We start from the raw sequence: 26,331 nt of genomic DNA on the forward strand, positions 1-26,331 counted from the left end.
CCCAAAGGTCTGTGAGATTATGGACTGCACTGAGTTAGAGTTGTGTTTATAAATAGAGCATAGTAGAATAGCACCATCTGCTGGAAAAAGCTAAGCACTGCCTTTGCGTGTCTGGGACCTACTTAAAAGATGTAAACAGACAGTTTATATAAAAAGTCTATCCAATCCAAATACGGTCAGCTTACACTCTTAAAAATAAAGAGGTGCTACAAAGGGTTCTTGGCGTAATGATGCAGAAGAACCATTTTTGCAAAAGAGTATAGAAAAAGGTTTCAATAGAAGAATTTCTATTGATCAATTCTAAGGTTCTTCTAACCCGCAGCTCTTTTCCCAAAAGGGGTTCTTCTTCTACCTTATCGCTCAAAGAACCCTCAGTAGCACCTTCATTTGTATGATTTTCATTTGAAACAAACAATTAAGAAAAAAAATTACAATCAAATATGTTGAAAACTAGGTTTACTACAATTTGATACAAGACATTTAAAAAAAATGAATCATCAGGTAAAAGACATCAAAAGCATGTTTTTGAAAACACTTGATTGAATGGACATCTTTTATAAAACGATCAGTGATGGGACGGGTGCTCTCGTTACAGGATGGGATGAACAGGACATGAAGAAGAAGAAGAAGAAGAAACATAGAAAGGACAAAAATACAGTCGCAAGTGAGATATATGCACAACCCTGTTACAGCTTCATTTAGACAGGAAGCCAACACACATCTGATCTCTGAAAAGCAGAACAGCTGAAACTACATTTGTCTCGTTCTGACTCGAACCGCTCGCACATAGACTTGGTCATCACAATCAGTGACATGTAGAAATCTGAGAAGGGGGGGGGGGGTGTCAAGAACTGACACCATCAACTGTGCGTCCGTTTAAAATTCACTCCACTGTCCAAACACAGCATTTTAGCATGTTTATATATATTTAAAAAAAAAAAAAAAAAAAAAAAAAAAAAAAAACACCACTGTGGAGACCAAAAAACACAGGAAAGCCTAAGAAAAATGGTTTGTGAGGACATAAGTATGCTAGCTCTCATCCACCTAATAGAAACGTCCGCTGCTTTTCATCTGACTGCGTTTTAATCAGAATCAGTAGCCCTGGCCTGTCGATCACTTTTGTTAAAAAATAATAAAAAAAAAAAAAAAAAGAATAAAGAAATTAATTATTGGGCATCTTATTTGTCCAGTGGCTCTACACACACACACACAGAATTGCACACCTGAGTTCACAACCCCCATTTATTTCTTTAAAAAAAAATAATAAAATAATAATAAAATTCCAATTTAAAATCAGAACGAGAGTCTGACAAATCTTCTAAACCCCTTTTAATAAAACAGCCTGAAAAACAAAACAAATAAAACAGTGATATGGTCATGTCCTACTCATACTTTACATGATCATGAGTTAAAAAGGCTCAGCATCATCAATCGATTGGCCACAAGGTGGAGCATTTGGGTCTGACGCTCATCACGTAAAATTACACTCTTAAAAAAATACAAGGTGCAACAAATGGTTCTGGAAGTGATGCCACAGATGTTTGTAAAAGAGCTGTTGTAAGGGGGAAGAGCAATCATTTGATGTAAAGGTTCTTCACACTCACACGCATCTCGATTACAAACATGGTTGGTTCTTTATAGAACCAAAAGTGGTTCTTCTAAGGAATCGCTCAAAGAACCAATTTAAGCGTCTTAGTTTTTAACAGTGTAAGACATGTCCGTGCTCATGAATGGGACACCCATTAAATCACTACGAACCGAGCAACCCAGGCTATCAAGGCATGAGAAGTTCAAACATGATCCCATCCTGCACACTGAAATGCCTCCAAACGGTAAAAACTCTGGAACGAACTGACATTCATATTTTTTAAAAGCCCAAGAGCAGATATGGCTAAAACGAGTCGAGTGTTTTTTTTTTGTCTTTTCTCTCTCATTTGTTTTTACAGCTTATGGGGAATTTAAACATGAAGTGAGGTTTAAAACATTTTGCTGGGGTCCTAAGGATTATGACCATTCTTTGAGTGGAGCAAGATTCAGAGGGAGAAGCCTACAACTCTGTGTAATCGTGTCTGGGAAGCGCACTTACGAAAGGGCAGCCGTGGCCTAGAAGGCCTGTTCTGTGACTAAGCACTCCAGCACTGCAGATGCAGAACGACCTGGGCCGAAATCGCTGGCTGGACCGGGCAGGGCACCGAAACAACAGCTGTCTGAAGGGGTTTCACCATGTGCTGTATTCGACATCTATGCTACCACAGTCACACAAGGTAAGAACATGACCATAGGGGCACAAATACTTAAAAAAAACAAAACAAAACATGGAAACAAAAAAAAAAAAAAAAAAAAAACAGGGTGAAACTCAGCAAGAATTAAGAGAGAAACGCAGGATTCCACCAGTCTAACACATCCAATCCCCAAAGAAAAACTCTTGCCACAGTCCTCAATCACTTGCCAATCCCTCAATTCTGGAGACATGGTAAGAGTTGGTAAGAGTTGCCTTTTTTCTTTCTTTTCTTTTTACACGAGGGACGAAAGGCGACTGTAACAAAGTGGGTAGCGACCTCCCATTGCTAGGAGGCTGGTGGTGTTTTTAAAATGGTCCATAACAAAGGGCGGATTGTGAGTGCACTCGTGTCTGTCTCCGGAGGGGGCGGAGGGGGGTTTGGAGATGGGGGTGGGGTGGGGGGTGTGGTGTCGGGAAGTTTGGGTGGGATACCCTCACGTCCAACCCCACCATCCTCGCCCCCAACGCACACGCACATGTTGGCTCTCTTACACAGCTGCAGCACCCTTCTCCTTCTTCTCGCCATCCTCGTGCCAAGTGAGACGCTCCTCGTAGAAGGCAATGACGATCTGTGGGCACTTGTGATTGGCCTCCTTCGCAAGCACAAGATCTGCCTCGTCCGAGTCCTTCCTGCAGACACGAGCGGTTTTCCTTGGTTAATTACAAACTCGGTATAATTACAGCGGAGAAGAGGAGCTCAGGACACTCATGCCAGTGGATTACAATACTAATTACTATAGTATGGTAAAGTGTATAGGAACAGCCCTTTATCCTTCAACCTATACAGCTGAGGCACCAAACCTCCAACTGCTCTGTAGGGCACTAAGATGCGGCTGTGGGTGTGTATGCTTACTGTAGACATACTGGACTACCTGCCAAAACTGGGTTAAACACAGGCTAAATTCTGGCATACTGATTTGCATATGATATTAGGAAAATGAAGGTTAATGTGAAATAGGTTAAAAAAATTTGTAAGAAATGAGGCCAATAATTCATATTATGTAAAACTGATTATTTAAATAAAAGCTGGACTTGAAATGAGTGTCTGTTGGTCAACATGCTTGCTTTTTTATTTATTTATGTAACACCCATTACTCTTATTACTTACTGTTTTACAAATGTACTCCTTTTCTAACTTATTACTTAATAATTTGATTATACGTTATGCACACACAGACGCTGAATGTAACATAATAAACGTAAATTCTTTAGGTGTTTTTGTTTGTTTGTTTTTTTAAATGCATATTTAAACCCAGTAGACTTTATCAGGGACTTTAAAAAATCCTTGACGCACAGGGACTAGTCGTTGAGCCGCTAGAAAGCAGTCTCACAGCGACACAACTAAACAAGATGCTATTTGCCATTCCATGGTCATCTAAACCGAATATGTACTCATCAGTATTAAGGTCTAATAAGTTTTTGATGAACAATCATGGTGACTACAATATCACTGATTTTAATGCAAATTAAATGCAAATTAAATGAAGTTTGTATTACATTTAATTTACATAAAATTTGCATAAAGGCATGATTTCTTCAACCAAGCCAATGTTAGTTTAGGGTATAGGGACACCCAAGGGCGATCTCACCTCCTCACCTTGCTTTTCATGTTGTGAATGTTGTGTTGAGCTGTTGGCATAAGTTTGTAAGTTCTCTGTAATGCTGAAACATTATCTAAAACTCTGCCTTACGATCATCTTTTCACATTTGAGATCTTTTATGGTTTTTGATCCTAGTCATGCTGTGGTAAATGAGCCAACAGTTCAGAAACAGAAAAGACTGTTTCGTTATAACTTATTAACGTCACCTATACAGACTTTGACCCACTTATAGATTGGAAAATGGGTTTTCAGTCTGGAGTTCATGTAAAAGACACAAGAGAAATGGGTCATTCTACGGTAATCAGGCTGTATTACATGGGAAATGCAAGCTGTAAGGTAAAGTCTAAGCTTAATTTATGCATTTAATTAGATATTATAATCAGTCTTAACTTCCCGATCTATGTGATCGATTCACCACCTCTAAAATCAATGCACAATGTCTTTCGTTTTTACATCCCCAGCTCTATTTTAAAGATTTAACTCAACCAAGAACACAAAAACATCAATCATGACCTTGCCAATTAGTATACTAAAGCAAAGCCGCATTGCATAGTGTATTGCACATTATATCCATGAAGGATAACTACTGTTAAAATACAAAGGATGTACGACATGAAAATGTTTACAGGATGTTCGACATTGAGAAAATATTGTCGTTATAGTTCAAGACACATTTGACTGAAACTGTCCCTCTCAGAAGGTAACAATGAACCTTAAACACCTCAATGTGTCCTTCACACTCCTTAATGTGGGAACACTCAACGCTGACTGCTCTTTAAAAAACAACCGCAGCTGGGGTGAAAACGGCACTAAATGCATTACAATAAGCAATCAATGGCAGTCAAATGGTCAACGGTCTGGCACAGGCTCACTGTTGAGACAAGGGGCAGCTGTATTGTAATGTAACGAAGGTGCAAAGGTGTTAGAAGCAGTCTAACTGCCCAGGCTAGCACTCACCACTTCATTAAGAACATGAGGTCTCCACAAGAGTCTGTCGCACCAATGATCTTCTCGGGTTCCAGGCCTCTTTCAAAGCCCCTTGCCACAAGGATCTCTTCCTGAACAAAGCAGAGAGCAAACAATACGTCAAAACCATTTCAATATCAATAACAAAAAAAAAAAACTGAATAACTCAATTCTGTACATTACGATAAAGCACATCAGTTCAACCCATTTTAATCTAGTCTAAAGCTTTTAATGTACAACTCGGGTAGCGTTCAAGTTATTCATTGCCTGCCTGACACTTCTTAAATTCTGAAAAAGCCATACCTAGAAACAAACAACGTATAACCCAACAATTTATTTAAGGTATTTAAGATGTTGAGAAGTTAACCCAAAACTGGAGGTGCTATTTCAGCATTGATGTGCATCAAAATTGGGCCATTTTCAGGGAAATTAATGGATCACATACAATAAGAGAATGTATACCATAAGAACCTCATCTGTAATCACATGTGTAGTGTGTGTTTATTTTATTAAAACACAGTAGGGTCGATAATGCGACGTGGCTAAACCTCTTATTATTTTGACAACTTCATTTACTGTTGAATTTTATTAATACCTTCATCAAAATCCCCATAGAAACACTTCTCTAGAAATACGACTGGTCAGGATGCTCACAGCACACAGTAAAGGATATTAGTTAAAGGCCCAACTAATACAATCTAATACAGTCCAGTAACAAATCTCAAATTTGCTGACAATAGTAGTAATAGTAGTAATACAAAAAAAAACTAAAAACAAACCAAAAAAAACACACACATTTAAACAGGGCTGTAGTTTTATGATAAAACTACAATACCATGATAATTAAAAACATTTTCCATGATTTCTCACAATACATGTAATCACAGAGTAAATACATCAGTAGCGACAAATTCTACTATTCAAAAACTATTGTCCCGTACTGAATACAGTGCTTTTTTTTATTTTTTATTATTAACACCTGCTGCACATGATCCAATTAAAGCAGTCTAATTACACTATTGGTAATGAAACTTGCAGTTGTTCAGTGTTTATTAAGCACTAAAAATATCCATATGCTTAGGAAAGCATAGTGTCTCACAATAACAAACTTACAATACCATGAAATTAGTTATATATACACAGCTACATTTTGAATACAACAATATTCATATGTGCTTAAAATGGGAACAGGAATGTATCCAGCTTTAGTTTATTAGAGCATTGATTATAATAAATAATTATTTTTCAGTATTTCTTTAAATAATAATAGTAATAATAGTAATAACAATAATAATAATGAGCCGATATGTTAGCCTGAAGCTAATATACATTTACCAGGAGCAGGTTTACCCTTCATTTTTCAGTAATCATACTGAAATTATATTTGTATATTCTATTGAATTTATTGAAATCTGCCTGAGTGGTTTGTACTGAACACCACAACAGGATACGCTATACTGACACTTTTTGGTTGCACATTTTGTCTTGTACGGTAGAATCCGAGTGATCAGAAGTTTACATGTAGTGTTTCAATGAAGAAATAAAGCCCAGGCAATAGTAAAATAAATAAAAATAAAAAAACAGAAGAATCACACCATCGCTCCTCAACACCATTTGAGTTGACAGACACCGTTCACATGCTGCTTCACCACCTCACCATAACCTCTGTGCTGTTTTTCTGTTTTAGAGCGAAACAGGGCTAAAAGGCTACAAGACTTCTCACCTCTTTTTTCCGCTTTGGCTTGCTTCCGCCCTCCTCCTCTTCGTCTGAGTTTCTCCTTTTGCTGCTGCTGTCTTTGGAGCGGGCCGCAGACGAGCCTGTGCTGGTCGATTTGGCCCCGCTGCTGGGGGTGCCCGTACTGCTGCCGCCTTTTTTATAAGTCTTCATGAATTCTGCAATGAGGTCTGGACAGTCTAGGTTCTTCTCTGGCTCCCAAGTGTTGTGTTTACTAGATACAAGAGACCCAACAAGCACACTCATTAGTCTGTGATTTGAGACCACACATATGCAACAGGACTGACCTATATAGTGGCGCTCATTACCACAACACTGGCCCAAACACTGATCCCTCTAAAGGCAGTATGCAAATGGGCCTCTAACCAATCACAATAGGCCATATTCACCAACTACTCCCAAGAAGAAATTTCTGCTTAAACCCCCACTTTTTTATAAAGATTCTTGACGTTACCCATGCATTCCTATTTGGGATTTATTCAAATTACAAGGACAGTGGGGCCCAATATAGGGCTAGGGCCTAAAGACATTTTTCACGATACACAACATTTAACACATGTAATCACAGACTAAATACATCAGTATCAAATTAAAACAATTAAACAAGTCTAATTACACTGTTAGTAATGAAACCTGCAGTTGATCAGTGTTCTTTAAGCACAGACAATTTCCTCAATATGCTTAGAAAAGCATCTTGTATATTACGATAAACTATATCATGATGCGATGAAATGTCATCATATTTCATCATAATTCTGACTTAGAATTTCCGGACCAATGTCTTTTACTGTGTTCACAGTTCCAGAGAAGTGCTTCTATGGGACTTTTGATGAAGGTTATTGTTATGATGTAAAGGTAAATTAAATTATATCAAAATAACGCTGCGTTTTAACCACTTCCCGTCACCACCCTACTGTACTTAATAAAATAACACTGTACATACGTGATCACAGATGAAGTTCTTGCACTACACTTGTGCATTTTTTACCCAAAGAGAGAACGACAAACAGCCTCACTCACAGAAATCAACACGTCACACGTCAAACCGGAGCTTGGAAAACGCGCAGTGGCTGCTGTTTCTGCACTTTTCAAACAAGAACTAGTGCTCCTTCCAGAGCCATGCAGCCCAGTTTTCTAGATCCATACGTCCAGAAACACTACCATAGAGGATTCATACCTAACTACAGTGGAGGTCAGCGACAGCCATGGTTAATATTTACACATCTTCTCTCCAAAAACATTAATGTTGCTATGGTTGCTATAGTTTGTGCCTCTCGCATGCTCACTGGCTATTACCCGTCCTAAAGAACCTCACAATTCATTAGTGAGATTAAAAAAAAAAAAAAGTTTTTTTAAGAAAATACTGAGATGGCTGTGGCAGCTCACATGGCTGTGACGCTCATGTTGCTGAATTTTTAGAAACGCATCTAATCACGTAGTGTGCAAAATGCACTACACCCAGTGCTGGCCAATATGACGATATTTTATTGTAACATGATACATTTTATTGTGATGCACAAGATGCTTTTCTAAGCATACCGAGGGTAATGTGAAGAACATTGCGAAAAATGTCTTTATAGTATTTTTATCACGTGGCCTAGCCCTAATTACACTTATTACACACATTACAGAAAGCATAAGGTGTCGGAAGAAACTGTTTTAAATAATTTGGTAAGAATTACCATTCAAATTTAGAGGGGAAAAAAGGCTTACTCTGTAAAACCCTTCCACTTGAGAAAATATTCCACTCTGCCCTTCACCACCCGCCTGTCCAAGACCTTCTCGACCACATATTCCTCTTCATCTGAGGATGCAGATTCATCATCATCGCGGTTCTGGTTCTTCTTTCCCATGGCTGCCACGGAGCCTTTGTTTCACCCACGAGTAAGAGAGGGTTTCTCCCTGGCCAAACAAGGGAAAGCGCTCCCTCTGCTATTGGAGACAAAGGGAGATATATTTACAGATCTTTATTATGTTATTAACAAGCACAGAAACCACAAGCACATGCCTCAACCACAAACATGCCTCTTCATATGAGAAGTAGGGTAAACGAAGGGAAAACTGAACCAATCCAATACAGACTGGCCCAAGTTTCATAGCTAGTATTTAATATAAACATAACTGAATTGATAAATCTGCAGCAGGACTAACTAGCACTGTCAATGCTGACTGGTGATTGATAGGCCTTTCCTTCATATCCTCCATCCCAATTAGAATAGAATAACATGTGCATGCAGACAAACAATAAAACCCTTAAAGCTGTATGTACATCATGATCATAGCTGTCAGCACTGCCAGATTACACCACATCCACCTTCCGCTGAATACTTTACACCCTGTGGTACATAACATATAGCTGGTCAGGGTTCTTTAAAGACTTGTAGCACCCACAACATTTACACATTTACAATAACAGCAAAATATCATCCTGCTGGCCACCTTTACTCGTTAAAATGGGCATCCTCTATATGTACACTGCAGAGGTCTCTCCATCTTTAGCTACATGCAAGTGTGCTTGCATTTGTATTTAACTGTGCAAGAGAGCGTTTAAGCTGTTTCTCTGGTTCTATACTCTGTACGCAGTCATCAGAAAATGCTGTAATTGCATGTACTGTGCAGGTACCAGTGAATGCATACCGTGTGGAGGCTGTGATTGAGGCTCACTCTCTCTAGAGACTACCACTTATGCCAACCTACTTTTAGTGCTTACCTAAAAGTCTCTCCGGACCGCAGATCAAGCGCGAATGTAAAAACCGCAGCAGGCAGACTGCCTCCCCCTGAAAATTACACAAAGTTAAGAGAGGTCAGATGCAATACCTATACAGATGCTACAACAGGCTTAAGACTAAGCATACCTTCTGGAAGATAGGCCAAAAGAATAATTCAGAAGGGTAATCTAGATGCATGCAAACCACTTGCCACACAAATGGGCATAAATGAATGCATATGAGTTTATTAGTATGGTTCTCCAAGTCTTACTGATGAACCACATTAGCTTAGTGTTTACACAGGGGTCAGAGACACCATCAGATAGCAAGCAAACGAATGCTAGCTAGCTAATCTGTGGCCCCACATCTGTATGCATTTTAATGAAGGACACAGATTTAAGGGTGTAACGTCAGTCACACAAATACACCCAGTAGGTCGTTCAATCTGCTGTTTAATCTGCAGGCAGACAATGAAAAGTTACAGTATCTGACTTTCACACTTCCTACCTAACGAAACCCACTGCCTGCAACAAGGAGCTAGTGCTGGCTAGCTAGCCTGGCTAACAGGTTAGCACAACAACTCGCTTGCTGCCTTAAAAACGTCCCAATGTTGTAAAAGCGGATTAGCCACGTAGTTTCCTTCAAATTAAAAGACAACTTGGCTACACAAGTATAAAATTGGCTACAGAAGATTTTGGCGAGGCTCGTTTCAGAGCTACCAGGTAACCATTCCAGTCGCATTGTTAGTTAGCTAGCTAGTAGCTAGCATAGCTAGCTAACCTAGCTAGCTATAGCTAGTTAGCACGAAGGGGCCCTAAGCAACGTAAATGTGTGAATAAATAAAACGCTAAAGCTTCGTTTTGTGTAAAACACTGCATGGTATAACGTCCTATATGATCACAAAAACATCGTAAAAATGTTTGGGGGAGATATGCTAGCTAGCTAGCTAAAACGCCAGGGTTTTCGTAGCAATCGCTAGCTAGCGTAGCTCGACAGCAGCTTCTGCGCTAAATATCTGTTTTGCTAAGGTACACACCAAAAAATGGCAACAGGAGGATAAATGTGGGGTAAATAACAGTTGGGTTAAACTAACGAGGGGGATGATGATCGTATAAAAGCCTGCCATCGTAGCTAATAGCGAAGGATGCTGCGGCGCTGCGAGCCTGGCCGGGTGAAGACATGGCGCCTAGCTTGCTAGCTGGGTTCACCTAGCGCTAGCTTCAACGACAAACACAGCATTATTAGCTAGCTCCGATTTCACATCTCCACCGACTAAACAGCCTCAAAAACATCAGACGCAGATCTACCAAGGACCCAGTGACTCGCTAGTGTAGCTAGTACATCCACTCGCGATTCTGACCCTGGCCGTAGCTGGCTGGCTAACACTTGTCCAGCTAGCAGATTTATCTATAGACCATAGGAGGAGATGATCGCCCTGTTTCATCATTTAACACCCTCTACTTCATCCCCAAATCACACACGTCGGTCAAAAACATGCGAAGAAGCTGACCACTGCAAACCAAGGCGTGCAAACTCACAGAGGTCTTCTCCTGTGCTTGATTTCTGAACCTCTTCACGGTCGCAGATATGAAGCCACAGCTCGTGTGAACGATTCAACTGTGTGTGTGAGCGAGCGTGTGAGTGTGTGTGTGTGTGCGCATATGTGTGTGTGTGTGTGTGTGTGTGTGTGAGAGCTACAGCGCGCCAAAAACACACAATGGCACACAACACACACATACATACATACACCGAGACGATGGAGGCTCTGCATGCTTTTCGCCTGCAAATCTGCAGCAGTTCTTACTACTCAGCAAGCGCTGGTCTACGAAAAGGCACAGCGTGTCGTTTTGTTATGGAGACATGGCTTGGAGTGGTTGTAGCTATATTACGCACAGTAAATACACATATTAATATAATACGCCACATATGAGTGTGTTTGCGATGCGTGTCTTTCGTTTGCATCGTGTAATATAGAAGAAGATTTCATTAAAAATCATAATAGTAATAAAAAGAAACTTCCTTTTATGCCTCCGTTGCTGTGCAGTGTCTGCACATTAGCCCTGATAGCGCCATCGTGTCGAGATTGACGGAAACTGGAACCAATCAGAAAACGAAGAACGTTAACGACGCACCGTGGCGGGAATTTGCAGCCAATCGCGATGTGCGGTGGGCGGGCTTATTTGACCGGGGGTATATAAGGCAGGGACCGGCTTTTTTTCTCCTTGGCGTTTCCCACGATTGGTGTGTGGCGCAGTTCGGGCAGAGTAGCTGTGCAGCATGTCCAAAGAGGTTCGTTTATGTTGTTTTTTGGGCTTTAATGTGAGATGTGTGAGTGCTTAAGTATGTACAGGGGTCCAACTCTACGGGGAGGCTCTGTTCTAGTGCTGAGCTGAGTTGCCTGCCTGCTTGCTGGCTGGCTAAGTAGCGCTAGTTAGCTTGCTGGCTATCTAATCTAGTTCCGCCATTTTGTTTTTGTTATGGCTGGTAATAATAATCTTTCTCGGTGCCTAACGAGGATTGACTTAGTGATGGCGTGGAGAAAATAGTTAATTATATGTAGTTTATGTAGTTAATTTTCCTATCAAACGCATTAAAAGGTAGCTAGCATGTTATAACATCTGCACGCGGCCGGTTTGTGTAGCTGCGGTTGCATTGTTAGCATGTGGCTAACGTGGCTGTGTTAGCTAGCTAGCTAGCTTGCTAGCTATAGCTAGCTATAACATGGCGGACGCGTTAGTTCACCTCGCCTTGTTTAGCTCATGGGGGAGCAAAGTCACCCTGTGTGGGTATTTTAAGCACATGATAAGGGCTGTGTTTAATGGGTTGTCGAGGTGGGTAGCTACCATCTACTGAACCCCCAAATCTTTGGCACGGTTTTTCAGAGCCAAGCACGCGGACCGGAGCAGCTCAGGAAGCTGTTCATCGGAGGCCTGAGCTTCGAGACGACGGACGACAGCTTGAGGGCATATTTTGAACAATGGGGCGCATTAACCGACTGTGTGGTGAGTCTTTCTTTACTGAAGCATGTGCTTGGGTGTGGTGCTTTCACGTCCCTTGATTGCAGCATTGATTAACAGCATAATCTCAATATACAGACCTGGTCCTGAACTGGACCTAAAATGATCCACGGCCTGGTTGCTTTCAGTCAGTTGCCTCTCATTGCAGTGTAAACATGCTCTATCTGAGCAATGTGATACAAGACCGGTCATATAAACATGCGTAAGTGTGTAAACTGTACTAGAAGGCTTTCTTCGGTAAAGCTTACCTGGGGTAGATCTAGTCTAATCGCTCATTTTTGCACCAGTGTCTGAATCTGCTTTCAGCACCCCGTCCTTATATTGGAGTGCTGTCTATGTGATCTGTCCTTAGACTAGAAAAGTGGCTTTAACTAAATCTTGTGGGGTTTTTTGGGGGGTTTTTTGTAGGTCATGAAGGACCCAGGCTCCAAAAGGTCCAGAGGCTTTGGGTTCGTCACCTACTCCAGCGTGGAAGAAGTAGATGCTGCCATGAGCGCACGCCCCCACAAAGTTGACGGGAGACTTGTGGAACCCAAACGAGCTGTGTCCAGAGAGGTGAGTGTGAAAGCAATGCAGTCTGTTTGTTGAGCGTATGGCTTGATGTGTTTCTAGATGTATTTGAATGTATGAATGCTGTCTTTCAGGACTCCAACAAACCATTTGCACACATGACCGTGAAGAAGATTTTTGTGGGTGGCATCAAAGAAGATACAGAGGAGTCCCATCTCCGCGACTACTTTGACCAGTTTGGGCGGATCGAATCTATCGAGATAATGGTCGACCGCAATACTGGACACAAAAGGGGCTTCGCCTTCGTCACATTCGCAGACCACGATTCAGTAGATCGCATAGTTAGTAAGTGTCTGGTGTACCCTTTTTGTTTTGGGGGTGGAGATGGTTGGTTTTAACTAATGGACAACTAACTGCATTTTCTTTTCCCCGGTCTATAGTTCAGAAATACCACACACTAAATGGCCATAACTGTGAAGTGAGGAAGGCTCTCTCCAAGCAGGAAATGCAGAATTCTTCAATGAACATGAGAGGTGGTAAGAGCCCTTGTGATACTGGTGTACTGTAACAATATAATGTAATACTACTGTAGTATGTAATATAATGCTGTAATATTACCCATTTGATTATAAAGTGGCACTCTAGTAGTGTTGGGTTTGTACACTATTGAGGCCCTGATGCCTCCTGGTGGCTGTAATCTGTTGCTTTGCTTTCACCTAGGACGTGGTGGTGGAGGAGGAAACTTTGGTGGCAGATATGGCAATGATGGTTACAATGACTTTGGAGGTGGCAGAGATGGTGACTTTGGTGGTCGAGGTTTGTTCTAGATTGTCTTGCCCATGATTCATGCGCTTTGTAAGCATTGATGCTTGGAATAACTAAGGTTGTTGGAATAAATCACATGATTAAAATTTTTTAGCATTTGTTAAGTTTATAGAGGACCAAATTTTGCATGGGCGTAGCTGGACTTGAATGTTGACTGGTTGTGTTGCTGCTTATGTGTTCAGGTGGCAGAGGTGATGATGGAGGATATGGAAGCAGAGATGGCTACAATAATGGATTTGGCGGCAATGGTGGTATGTGTTTTTCCTGTTGTATAGTGGGCACCATTTCTAGGCCCTCTTAATACCAGTGTATTTTGAGCTTGCTGTTAAAAATATTCTGTAAATTCGTAGGTGGCTATGGTGGTGGCAGCAGCGGTCCTGGCTATGGAGGCAACCGTGGATATAGTGGTGGACCAGGCTATGGCAACAATGGTGGAGGATATGGCGGCGGTGGTGGCGGCAATGGCTATGACAACTACAACAATGGCGGGAACTTTGGAGGTGGTGAGTCTGCTTTGGTGTGAACAGGCTTGGCCCTGCAAAAATGCAGTCTCTGCTATGCCTGGTATTGCTTATTTGACAAGGGTTTTTGTTTACAGGTAACTTTGGGGGTGGTGGTGGCGGCAGCAGTGGTGGCAACTACAATGATTTTGGCAACTACAACAGCCAGCAGTCAAGTTATGGCCCCATGAAGGGAAGCTTTGGTGGAGGAGGAGGAGGTGGTAGAAACAGTGGCCCATATGGTGGTGAGTTAATAGTTAATAATGATTTGATCGTAGACCCAGACTAAGCATCAAATATTTACCTTTCCTATTTTTTTTTTAAAGGTGGCTATGGAGGTGGCTCAGGAGGCGGTGGATATGGTGGCTCTGGTGGAGGCAGACGGTTTTAATCCTTAAAGGTTTGTATAATTGTTGTAGAGATGAGTCAGGTTTTTTGGTCTGACACATGTAGTTTTGTATTTGCTCCCTGGTGCAGTTTTAACATGATCTGTGGAAGCCTGATTAGACAGTGTGCAGCTTAACATTGTTGTTCGTATTGTTCAACAGGACTCAGTACTTAGGAGAGGAGACAGGAGAGCGAGAGGGCTGACAGGGCAGCTGCAGGTTTACTCCATAGACTGCTCAGCCAATCAGAAGAGATGTACAGTAGCTATCATGAGTGGGACTTCCTGCATTCAGTTTTGATGTCACAGACTGTTTTTAATTTCTTTGTGGAACGCATTCCGAATGAAATGAGGTTTATGTAGACTTTCAGTCAGTACTAATTATGTGTAATTTCAACAAAGTTGAAATAAAGCTTCTTACAGTTTTTATAAAAAAGGGCTGTGGTGGTGTTTAGTATCTGGGGATTGTTGGGGGTATTGCGTTTGTGTAAACCAGCCTGGCAGTGTTGAAAACCTGCTGGCTTTAAATCAAGGAAATTCAATTTCAGGGTTGAGCTTGTTGGCTGGCTTTGGCTTGTCAATTGACAATCATGGTTGCTCACAATGTCCCGTTAACAAAAGGTCTGGCTGTCGCTCCCCGTTAAAATATGCTAGGCCGCTGACTTGACAACCTAAAGGACCAAATGTGTAGGTTACCTCAAAGTAGATTAGTTTGACTGCCAAGACATGGAAGCCAGCTGAGGGATGAGTAGCAAGATCGTCGCCATGGGAAGAAACAGGGAGCATTTGAGGTCAGATCACCACTGAAAGTCTAGCAAGCAGCTACAAAAGGGCATTATTGCCTCCTGTAGGTAAGAACAGACTTCACTACAGTTGGACATTTTTATTTATTTATTGAAGATGCAGTACAGTATTGACTAGTATGCATTCAGTGTCTTAATTAACAGGGATGTAACTGCAGAGCAATGCTGAATGTGATCTGACAAAATACAACTGAAGCCGTTTTCAGATTAATGCATGCAATATTGGTATGTATACATATAGCTTAATGGTCTGTACTGGCTTAACTGCTCCATCTTCTGTTGTAGGACTTTGATGCTGAGCATCTTCAATCCAGAGTGGATTTCTTTGCCTGCTTCTACAGGCACTGTGAAGGTAACTCCTCTCCCACTTCCAGTGTTATTTCTGGTGGGTTTTAAAACCACAACCTAATTTTTTTTTCCCCCATTTCTCTTTCTAGGACCAAGAAGCTCATTTAAATGTTTTTACTTTTTTACCTGGCTTTTACTTATTGTATCAATAAAGCTTTTAATGTGCTTAAAGATGTCTTGGCTTGCTTTTCTTTCTGATGTACAAGTCTGTAAGCAGCACTGCTCAGCTAATGCTTTGGAGTGCCAGTTGTATAGTAATGAATGTAGTTCACGGTCTGACTACTCTTGCCCCATAGTACTTGGGTGTCACCCTGAGGAACTTTGCTGAGGTGGCTAAACTGCTGGCCGTCCTCAATAGAAACAAAATTTTGCTCCTGGTATTAAAGCACAGACCATGTTCCTGGTCCTTGAGTCTCTTTATGTGCTGTGTATGTGTTCCCAGTCTTGAGCTGCCCGCTGAAACTCATTGGGCTTGTTGATGTGCTAATCAGGTGTTGATTAACACTGACAGACTGTCCCCAAGACAGGCCAGGGCTGCAGCCTGTGTTTTGAAACAATGTCTGGTGGTACGGCACAAACTCATTCACAGTCCACTGCTGCGTTCCTAGGCACTAGGTAAACACTGCCATCGTTAGTCTGTTGGAGCGAGTAGTCTTCTAAAGAATACGGCTGGCCCTCCTCATCTCTTAACTGGGAGAATACTTTGGCGTACAAGTCTGAGAGACGGCACTTAATGATGGTTAGGTTCTGCTGAAATTCCAGTCTCTCCCTAGCCAGGTGCTCTCTCTGTGCCCTCAGTTGCCCCAGCTCGTTCTCCAAGTGCACAATGTTCTCCAGCTTCCTTTTGCGGCAGTTCTGCGCCGCCACTTTGTTCTTGCCCCTGCGCCGAATGTCCCTGACCAATGTTAGCTGGGCATCATTCAGCGTATACTGGCTCAGGAGTTCGTTGAAGTCATCCACAGGAAGATTCACAATCTTGTCCAAAGGAAAGGGGATTTTGAGGGCGAGTGCTCTACGCTCATCCCTGCTGAATGGCCCCGACGACCCACTCCCTCTGGTTTTGAAGGTGCTCTGGAAGGAGCTTGCCCTTGCGCTGTTCATTTGGAGGTCGTTCAGGGTCGGGGGCATAAGTGGTTTCATGGTTGGGATTTGCTGTTGGGATTGGGGCATCTGCAGTTGTGTGGGTTGCAGGCTTGGTGCCCCTTGGAAGTAGGGATGTCCCGAGTAGGAGCTAAAGTTGTGCTGGTAATCCATAGAGTTTGGCATACTTGGTCTCATGCGACAGTGGTCTCCGATGCACTCTGCCTCACCCTCTGCATAATGGAGGCTTCCGTCTGGGGGGAGGTAGGTGGGTACCCCATGTGCTGCATTTTCTGGTGAGGCAAGCGGTGGACTCGAGCCAAGTGAGAGACCGGAGTCTGACTCCATGTCGTCTGCGAGGTGTCCGGTGATCTCTTTGCAGAGTCCCTGGCCGGTGCTAGTCATGCCAATGTGATCCAGTAGGCTCATAAGGGGCGGCTGAAGGCACTGTGCGTTTGGCAGTAGCCTGGACATCACTTGACCTCCATTGTGTCCATAGTGCATTTCCACATTCTGGTTCAGGCGCTGGTAGGGGTTCATCACATCAGCGTACCCACCTTCAAAAGCAGCAGAAGCAGGGCTTGCTTCACAGGCAGGAGGACTGGGCTCAGTCAATGGATGACTCATTCCAAAGCTCCCGTAAGGCACCATGGGCTCCATGGAGGGATATGACACAGTCTCAAACGGATGCTCATTGGGTACCTCGAATTCCTGCAACATGAGGAAAGCGTGAAGTCAGTGGTGTTTCGCAAGGCTGGTCAACCTCAGACAGGGCTTGAGGGGGTAGCTGAAATAGTGGGTTCCCTGGAGCAGGGTGCCTTCTAATCTAACTGGCTGGGATTGAGTGCTTCAGATGCCCACAGTATTAAGAGTGCTACAGTGCTAAATCCTTATTACTGTACAGCTCTCACCTACACGGCCCTGTCCAAGTCTGACGCGAACTCTTGACAAGTCGCCCAGTCAAGAGGACGAATAAACCGAACGAAATGATCCGGCGCTTCTTGCTTTACAAGAAAAGGGCACAAGGAAGAGCGAGGGAACCTTTTCAGAAGTCATCTGTAGGTTGCAGAGCGCGGGACCGGCCCACCTGCTACGAGTGTGCCACCCGTAGCTTATGCAGGGCTCGCTTAGGTCTGCTCGGGTTTCAGATAGAAACAGATGGCCATTGTGCTGCGCAGGGGGCTGCTGGCAACCTACGGCACTCACCCCCTTTCTCTGTCTGTCTTTATCCTTGCATCACTCAATTGGCCTATTGTTGCAGATCTTAACAGAATCAGTGTGTTTAGGGGAATTCAGCATTAGCTAAATGTTATAGGCCTTGATTTGGATTTTTTTTTTTTTTTTTAATTAAGGCAGATCCCCGCATTAAGAAACGTCACGTTTTATCAGGGGACCTGTTTGACACACACGAGTAGTCCCTGATAACTTGTTTTCTGACCTTTTCGGGTGGAAAAAAAAGAGGAATGTGTGAGTCACAACCTTGAATGCCACGCACTGACCTGCAGTTCTGTGATGGCCATCAGTTCCTGCCAAGCCAAGTCCATCTCTGACTGCTGGGAGGTAGGATTAGGTCGAAACCCGCCTTGAATCGCATTGAATCTATGAGTGGTGGACATTGACGCTCCCCCATGAAGTCTGTTAGAGTTTGCCACTCCCTGAGGACAAGAAAAGGACATTATCTCAGGTCGTAAGACTGGACAGCAAAACAACACATGGGTAAGACACTCACCTCACTATTGAAACTAAAGGGAAGAGGACTGTTCACGGCTGAACACATTCAGGAAAGGCCCCGGCTGAACTGCCCCAGTCTGGAACATACATACAGTGAACACTTAGGCTTGTATTTAATGGCCTACCAATAGGTTCCAGAAAACAAATGAAACTGCTCTTGAAAAAAAGACACCAGTAGAAGCAGTAGGAGGACAGTCATTACTGAACGACTAGCTTTAAGTGACTAATGGCTCTTGAAGGTCTTGCAGAGTCATCTTAACCCTTTGGGGTTTGTGAGAATTTTGCCACCGTTGCGACGAGAAGAAGATTCTTGATGGGTCTTTTTTTCAGACCACTCTCAGGTTTCCCGGATGTTTAGCTGGGACCTTTTCATTGCTGGCTGACATCATGTTTCACTCGCTGAAGTTCTTCTCAATTAGGAACCATGAATTGCTACCAAAACCGGGGGGCAAATTAAACGAGAGACCCAACAGGCCTTACTAAGGAACCGCTAGTCCTTTTAGAAACTTTTAGATAGAGGAATTTTAGGGAGTGCAAAGAAACCTCTATCTGTCTATAAGACGTTTCTAAGAAAAGGACACAGACCTCAGAAGAAGGCACTGTCTAGGAAAGACACCCGAAGGGTCCAGCTCCTCTATAAACAGCCATTTGAACCCCTTGAAGCGACCTTTTTTCCCGCGTTCTCTAAACGTCAGGGCGCTTCATGGCATGAAGAGTTCCGTTGGGTCGGATCGGTCCTATCAGCTGAGCTTTCGAGCAGTAATGTCAAGACCTGATAAGACAATCTTTCGGGAGGCAGCCTGCTCTCCAGAAAACGTAGGCTGGGGCCTAACCACAGGCACCAGAGTCACAGGAAAACTTTTTTCGAGGCATGTTGACAGTGAAATTTAATACTCTGCCCACCTGCCATTTAAGTATCTTAGTGTCGGTGAGTTCACCGTTGCTGAAAGTCCCTGAGTATTAAAAAACGTCGCATTATTAGACCAGTCCAGTAAGCGGCAGACTGGGCCGATCAGTTATTATTGGCTACTTGTTTGCTGGTCAGAATGTCTAACCAGCTCTGATGTGATTAACTACTGCCAGTAATAGAGTAATAGCGAAAACACTACAGCCCATGTCCATGACTGTACCAGTGCTTCGTTTCTTTGACGATCTTTTGCCCCCTTTTTTTGCGCACAGTAAAAACGAAAGTGCTATATCCTGCTTTTCGAACCACGTCTGGTGGGTTTCCTCAGACTGGTTTCCCAAACTCTTGAGGGCACAGCTTTCACACCACCAGCCCCGTTTCAACATCAGGTGCGGCGTACTGACCAGCTCACACAGAAATACCAGATGGTATTGTGACTGCTAAACCGCCACTGAAAGTTTGACTCCAGACCCTTTCACTCCTCACACATGAGGCTCCACAGGATAGGTCTACAGCACACCTACCTTGCAGTGTGTTTTGCTACAGGAGGTAATGCAGGGCAATCAGGCCTGTCCTACAGTGCTTAATGGGGTCCTACAAGGGGGGATCTGGGGGTGATGCCATACAAGAACCACTTTTAAGGTTCCCTAAAGAGCCTTTCAGCCGCCTGTGCAAATCGATAAACAGAACCGTTATAGGAGTTTAAAGAACCTTTAACATGATGTAAAAGATCTAGTTTTATTAGACCTAGTCTTAGTCTAGGAATGAATAACACTGTATAACACTGTCACTATTACGGAGCTCTCCATTGAAAATGTAGGTCGGAATTGGACCAGGGTTCGGCTGTGTCCTGAAAACCTAGCTCGACTGTAAGTAAACACACACTATAGAAAGCGGTTTGTCTGTTCAATCTCTAATAAAAAAAAACTTAAAAATACTTTTGTGGTTAAAGAAATAGTTAAAATAATAATTAAATAACTGTTTATTTATTTTATAGGTTATAAACCAGTTTTTTACAGTACATACATTGATAAATCATCCCTGTCACAAAAACGAGTATCTATTTTCTGCATTTTTTGGATGTAATTGGATGCACCAATTGTTCTTTACATTGTATCCAACTTTCATGATGAATTGACTAATAGAAATGCTCCAAAAATGACCTCAATTACATTGACTTCCATTGAAAGTTAAGAGGTTTTGTAAAGTTGTACAGTAAAGTTGCTGTAAAGTTGCCATTTTGGGGTTTCTGAGGTTTTTGCGTGACAGCAATGATGTGTACATATATACATTATATTTATACATTTATATAATTTTGTAATAACAACTAATACATGTTTATTTAATTGATGTATTAAGTCATATTTTATTATTTTATCGTAATATTTAAATTCTAAACAGTACAGTCTGTCAGTCTGTCCACTGCCCAAGACTTTATCTCTCCTAAATTCATTTAATACAACAAAACAGTCATAATTCATATCATATTAATCTATCATTATCCGTGAACTCGGATCAAACCCAACTTTTGAGAAAACAAAAAAAAAAAAGCTCATTTTAATTGAGAACGTCTCTAAAACTGCTGATTAGAGAGAAATCCTTCCCTGTGCACCGTGGACCCTGAAGCGTGCACAGCACTGAGACCAAGTCCCAGTTCTGACATACCTTAGTAGCATTTCCTAGGACCCATCAGCTCAGGTGGAACCCCTCTGAATTGTGGTATTATCCCGCAAGCCAGCGCTGTTGACCCTGTAGAGCAGCCGGAGAGCTTCACAAATCGATCCTCATCTTTGTTCTTGTTTTCAACCAGTAGCTCTGAACTTCAAGAGTGCATGTGAGCGACCTCTCACTCTCACTCTCACTCTCTCTCTCTCCCTCTCTCTCTCTCTCTCTCTCTCTCTCTCTGTCTCTCTCTCTCTCTCTGTCTCTGTCTGACTGTCTCTCTCTCTCTCTGTTTCTCTCTCTCTTCTGCTTTGGCTGTCACTTCACTTGCATAAATGGGATGGGTCTATGGGCGATGTAAGCAGCTTTCCTGTAAAGCTCCCACACTTTTTTTTTTTTTGGTGTGTGTGGGCCCTCCCATGTCCTTAGTGCAACTCTCACACGCTGACCTCCTAAGTTTATGCTACCCACAAAGCGACCACAAAAAGAAGTTATGTCACGAATTGTAGTGAGCAATAGTCACTACCCACCTTGTTTATCACCCCCCAACAACCACCCACCCCCACCCCAACCAACCCCCTGTCCGCACTGCAGACTCTAGCGGTGGTCGGTTAATTGCGCTGAGGAAAAAGGGGGGAAAAAAACAGTAATGGATTGAATTGGATTGAATTGCCTTGGTTCATGTGTGTACTGTATTTGTGCTAAATATAGTTGATATATTTCATTTACTGACTGTCAGCAGTCACTGTGTTATATATTAGGTTATATAGTACGTTTCTCATGCAGATGTTGTGTGCACATCTGGGTCAGTACAGTGCATCGCCATGTTCTGTGTGGCCAGTGATTCATGCCATGACCAATTCTAGGTTTTCTCAGAATGATTTTGTCAGATACTTACAGATTCTTATCCTGCAGTTATTAAAAACCACACTACAGTACTACCTGAAGCAGTGGTTTGAACATTCTGGACTTTTGGTTTTTTTTGTTGTGCTAGGACATATCAATATATAATAATATATCATAAAAAATCTAAAATTCTATTAACATGTATTTATATGCCGATTTTCACAAGGAATGAGGTCATAAAGCAGATTTACAGAAATGCGAGCCTGAGCATTTAGGATATATATCAACATATATTATATATATATATAATATATAATATAATATTATTATATATTATATGTATTTAGATACAAGGAAATATACTGACATACACTAGGTATGAGTTGAAACGTATATTTTAGATATTAGGAAATATGTTTAGATACTTAGAACATATACCTAAGATATGAGGAAATATATTGACATACATGGAACATATATCTCAGATTTAAGTAAATATATCAACATACATGGAACATGTTTAGATATCTAGATATTAGGAAATATATAGACTTGCACTGCACAAGTATGTTTTGGTATAAGGAAATATATCGGCATACAAAAAACATGTATTTAAGATATAAGGAAATATATAGGTATATAGGTTTACGTACATGGAACATATATCTTAGATTTGAGTAAGTAAATCCCGACATACATGGAACATGTGCTTTAGAGATTACGAAATATATTTACATACATTGAACATATATCTTAGCTATGAGGAAATGTACAGACACACTGACACCTATTGCACATAAATGTAGGATATGAATAAGTCTACTGACATACATTAGACATTTATCTTAGATATAATGACATGTATTGACAAATTGAACGTATATATATGTTTTGAATGTATGGATAAATATGGATTGGTATACGTTGCACATATATTTTGAATATAAGCAAAAACACTGAAACACATTACATGTATTTTTGTGGATATGAGAGACTACATTAACATACACTGCACACATATTATATGCTGACACATATTAAACATATATGTTAGATATGAAAAAAATATTGGATATCAGGACATCTATTGGCATACACTGAACATATGTTTTTTTATTAATTTAAGGAAATACACCGCAGTAAATTGCATTTTTGACAATATCAGAGACTACATTAACATACATTGTACAAAGATATTTTGGACAGGAGGAAATCTATTGACACATGCCTTTTCTTCCATATGGGGGGGAACACACGCATGCCGAAGCACCTGGAGGTAAATCTGGCGGTGCTCTGAGGGCCTGTGTAGGAGGGGTGAGTTGGTGGGGGCAGCTTTCTGACTTGGTTTAGTAGGGATGGAATGTACACCTCCGACAGGTAAGAAAGGCCACATTGTTCCTATATCTGGCAGCCATGGAGCAGAGAGAAAGTTGGAAGGGTGAGGGGTGGGGAGGTGGGGGTTTGGAAGAGCATGTCTAACATAGCTAGTGAGCGTCTACAGTCCGTAGCCTCTCCTCCACGGCCCTACATGCAAAGATAAAGGGAAACGTCAAGAAACGTTCCCAAAAATCACTGCTTGGTGAGAAATCCGTCCAGGATGCGTTTTCTTTTTTTATTATTTCCCGTCGTTCATTCGAACCGCTTAATTTCATTTGACCAGTGCCATTGAGCGACTCGCCTTATCACGTTACGGACCTCTCAGTAACACTGTGGACAGAGACAGCTGTATTACACCACTTAAGAGCATTCAGGTGCGCTGCCATCCACAATCATTAGCTGCACACAAAGTGTCTGTTTATGCCAAAGACTGCTCATGTATCTGAAGTGGAACCTAAATAGGATAAGGGAGTCAGCAGCCAATTCATTTGCTTGCTTCATCTTAAATTGCACTGCCATTAGACACTGCTAATCTCTGAACGGCCCACTCTGTCCGTATCTGCAACAAGACCACGGCTGATACTCTGAGGTCCTGTGTATTGTCAGTCATAACTTCAGATTTTACATTTGTTTTGAACAGTAGCCTGATTATCCACACTGTAACCTGAAATTCACTTGTCAGCAGTACGAGTACACATATCGACTCGTCTTCTTTCACATTCATATTGACGGCATTTAGCAAGTTGCTGCAATTCCCAGCGACTTGCAGTTATATCACATTGCGGAAGTAGCTGAATGTAGCACTAGGCCTCTTGCCCAAAGACCCTTAATTATCCCCTTTCACACATGCGTTTTTACCTGATGATGAAGACTGGTAATCAAAAAGGAATGGCTAGTGGGTAACAGCACTGCCTTCCCATACAGAAATCTAATATATGGAAATATACATTTCAAATATATGTGAGATATATTACAATAAATGAATATATGGAGTTCACTTATATATGACATATCTTTGTCACATTAAAAATGTGATGTCAAATGAATGTGATGTTATATTTTAATATATACAAATATATATGTTTAATATATATATAATATATATATATTCTTTTTTATTATTTGTTTGTTAAATCTTTCCCTTTTTTTCTCGCAATTTGATGCTGCAAGTTAACCCATCCATTCGTAGCTCCCCCCAGCAGTAGCGATGCTCCCGACACTAGAAGGGTAAGTACTTAACATGTCTCCTCCGATACATGCAATGCTGGGCATCTGACACACTCAGAGGAAAGCGCCGGCAATATATCGCTTAAGAGTGATGAGCGGAGAGAGCGGCATCTACCCACGCTGCCGGTTGTGCTCTCTCAGACTCAGGCTGCTGATGGCAAAGCAGTTTGGCTCGGGATGTGGCTTAGCCACTTCCAGGTCATAGTTGTAGCACATTAGACCACTGAGCCAAGTCAATGTAAAAAAGACCATGTTTGGTAAAAAGTCATGAAACTGTAATGGACAGTACATAAGTGTAAATATATGTACATATATTCTGAAATATATATGTCTATATGTCCAAAGGTTTGTGGACACCCCTTCTAATGAATGCTATTCAGCTACTCTAAGTTTCACCCATTGCTGACACAGATGCTCAAATGCACACACACACATACGCACAGCTTGTCTAGTCCCTGTAGAGAAGTACTACCAATAGAAAAGGACTCTCTAGAGCAGATAAATATGAAGACATTGGGATCATGCCTAATTCCAGTATTCTCCGGAATGATGGTGCTCAATCCAATACTTTTGGGATGAGTTAGGGATGTGATGGGGTGATGACCATCCAACACCACTGAATGCAATCAAATCCTCACAGCAATGCTCTGGTTGAAAGCCTTTCCATGGATAGTAGAAACAGTTACTCCAACAAAATTCATGATTTTGAAGGAAACAATGAACGAGCAGATGTCCCAATACTTTTGTCCATAAAGTGTATATGCAGATATCTGCATGGGTGCCCTGTGGCTGGCTTGGGTTCGATTCCTTGACTAGGCAAGCACACCCAACTACACCAATACGAGTCACTGGGCAGGACTCCCAACACCTGGTATTACTGTGTAAGGAGATATGGTGGGTACCTGTGTTGTCCGCTACACTAAAGCAAACCCTGTATATCAATGCCAAAGGCCAAAGATATCAGTCTGGTGGTCTGGTAGGTTTTTCTGGCCATACACGTGGTCTGGATGCTTGTCTTCCATGGATCTTAAAGGATGGCGGGTTGAGCCGAGTCGTACTTGAAGCTCCAAGGGCTCTTACAGCCTGTACAACAACCTAATCAGATACCTGACTGAAGGTTTCTCTATAAAGCTAGCTAGCTGGACTCATGCTAACCAGCTGTACTTCTACAGCCAGTGTTTTATCTGTTGCTCAGTGAATGCGACTGTTCCTTCAGGCTCCATTGTGCCCATTTGCAGTGTTCTCTGTTTCTGGGATGGAATCACGGCCTACATTGCGACAGTATTTTATTATAAATTAGCAAAAGACTATGCTTACAAACACAGGATACAGTTTCACGTGACACATGCATTTTCATTAACCTGCATTAGGAGTTTACCTTTATCACCTTTACCTTCTCCTAAAAAGTTATTTGTAATATTGTGGATGTTCAAAAAGTACTCTTTCGCATACGCTCGGTGCAATTACCAGAGAGGTCTCTAAATCCCCAAATCTCTAAAACTCACATTGCTTTAAGAAAGGATAAATGAATAAGTTCAGGGCGCTTAAAAAGGGTAATTTCACAAATATTACAAACACTCAAATTCCTAAATAAATAATTGGCTTATGAATAAACAAAGTCCTTCAGAGTGGTTTGGTGTGAAGTGCTCATTTCTAGAGAAACTTACCAAAGTCAAAAGCTGTTCACAGTTCAAGGGACCAGGGAACCAGAGTTTAACGCCTCTGTCTCAGAAAACTGTTACATCAAATGTTTTGTGATGGAGAAAGTTTGTGGGATTCCTCCAGGGACTTCTACAAATTTTCTTCCAGCTCCAAAAACATA

At 41.8% G+C, this 26,331-nt stretch overlaps 3 protein-coding genes across 8 annotated transcripts; 1 reads left to right on the top strand and 2 right to left on the bottom strand.

Annotated features, from left to right (window-relative positions):
- Nucleotides 1–443: 443 nt before the first annotated feature.
- Nucleotides 444–10,939, bottom strand: cbx5 (chromobox homolog 5 (HP1 alpha homolog, Drosophila)). Of its 2 annotated transcripts, none has more exons than XM_072697255.1 (6): nucleotides 10,830–10,939; nucleotides 9,294–9,360; nucleotides 8,297–8,512; nucleotides 6,572–6,797; nucleotides 4,840–4,940; nucleotides 444–2,911 (listed from the first exon to the last, which is right to left on the bottom strand). In XM_072697255.1, the coding sequence occupies exons 3-6, from the start codon at nucleotides 8,434–8,436 to the stop codon at nucleotides 2,770–2,772; spliced, it is 609 nt and encodes a 202-aa protein (XP_072553356.1). In that variant the 5' UTR covers nucleotides 8,437–8,512; nucleotides 9,294–9,360; nucleotides 10,830–10,939; the 3' UTR covers nucleotides 444–2,769. The 2 variants fall into 2 exon arrangements, with proteins under 2 accessions (XP_072553356.1, XP_072553355.1); XM_072697254.1 differs by having other exon boundaries at nucleotides 8,297–8,515.
- A 584-nt stretch (nucleotides 10,940–11,523) lies between these two features.
- hnrnpa1b (heterogeneous nuclear ribonucleoprotein A1b) lies at nucleotides 11,524–15,850 on the top strand. 4 transcript variants are annotated; one of them, XR_011981755.1, is made up of 12 exons: nucleotides 11,524–11,580; nucleotides 12,174–12,293; nucleotides 12,717–12,863; nucleotides 12,953–13,163; nucleotides 13,259–13,354; nucleotides 13,539–13,634; nucleotides 13,826–13,894; nucleotides 13,994–14,146; nucleotides 14,242–14,388; nucleotides 14,470–14,543; nucleotides 14,692–15,683; nucleotides 15,769–15,850. XR_011981755.1 is itself a non-coding variant. In XM_072696316.1 (11 exons), the coding sequence occupies exons 1-10, from the start codon at nucleotides 11,569–11,571 to the stop codon at nucleotides 14,532–14,534; spliced, it is 1,116 nt and encodes a 371-aa protein (XP_072552417.1). In that variant the 5' UTR covers nucleotides 11,524–11,568; the 3' UTR covers nucleotides 14,535–14,543; nucleotides 14,692–15,850. The 4 variants fall into 4 exon arrangements, 1 of the variants encoding a protein (XP_072552417.1); XR_011981756.1 differs by having other exon boundaries at nucleotides 15,617–15,683; XR_011981757.1 differs by having other exon boundaries at nucleotides 13,259–13,351.
- nfe2 (nuclear factor, erythroid 2) lies at nucleotides 15,397–21,431 on the bottom strand. Of its 2 annotated transcripts, XM_072696313.1 has the most exons (4): nucleotides 21,063–21,431; nucleotides 18,489–18,567; nucleotides 18,259–18,414; nucleotides 15,397–17,470 (listed from the first exon to the last, which is right to left on the bottom strand). In XM_072696313.1, the coding sequence occupies exons 2-4, from the start codon at nucleotides 18,534–18,536 to the stop codon at nucleotides 16,259–16,261; spliced, it is 1,416 nt and encodes a 471-aa protein (XP_072552414.1). In that variant the 5' UTR covers nucleotides 18,537–18,567; nucleotides 21,063–21,431; the 3' UTR covers nucleotides 15,397–16,258. The 2 variants fall into 2 exon arrangements, with proteins under 2 accessions (XP_072552414.1, XP_072552416.1); XM_072696315.1 differs by lacking the exon at nucleotides 18,489–18,567 and having other exon boundaries at nucleotides 21,063–21,430.
- Nucleotides 21,432–26,331: the final 4,900 nt, after the last annotated feature.

This window comes from Salminus brasiliensis, chromosome 14, assembly GCF_030463535.1.
Source record: "Salminus brasiliensis chromosome 14, fSalBra1.hap2, whole genome shotgun sequence".
Lineage (NCBI taxonomy): Eukaryota > Metazoa > Chordata > Actinopteri > Characiformes > Bryconidae > Salminus > Salminus brasiliensis.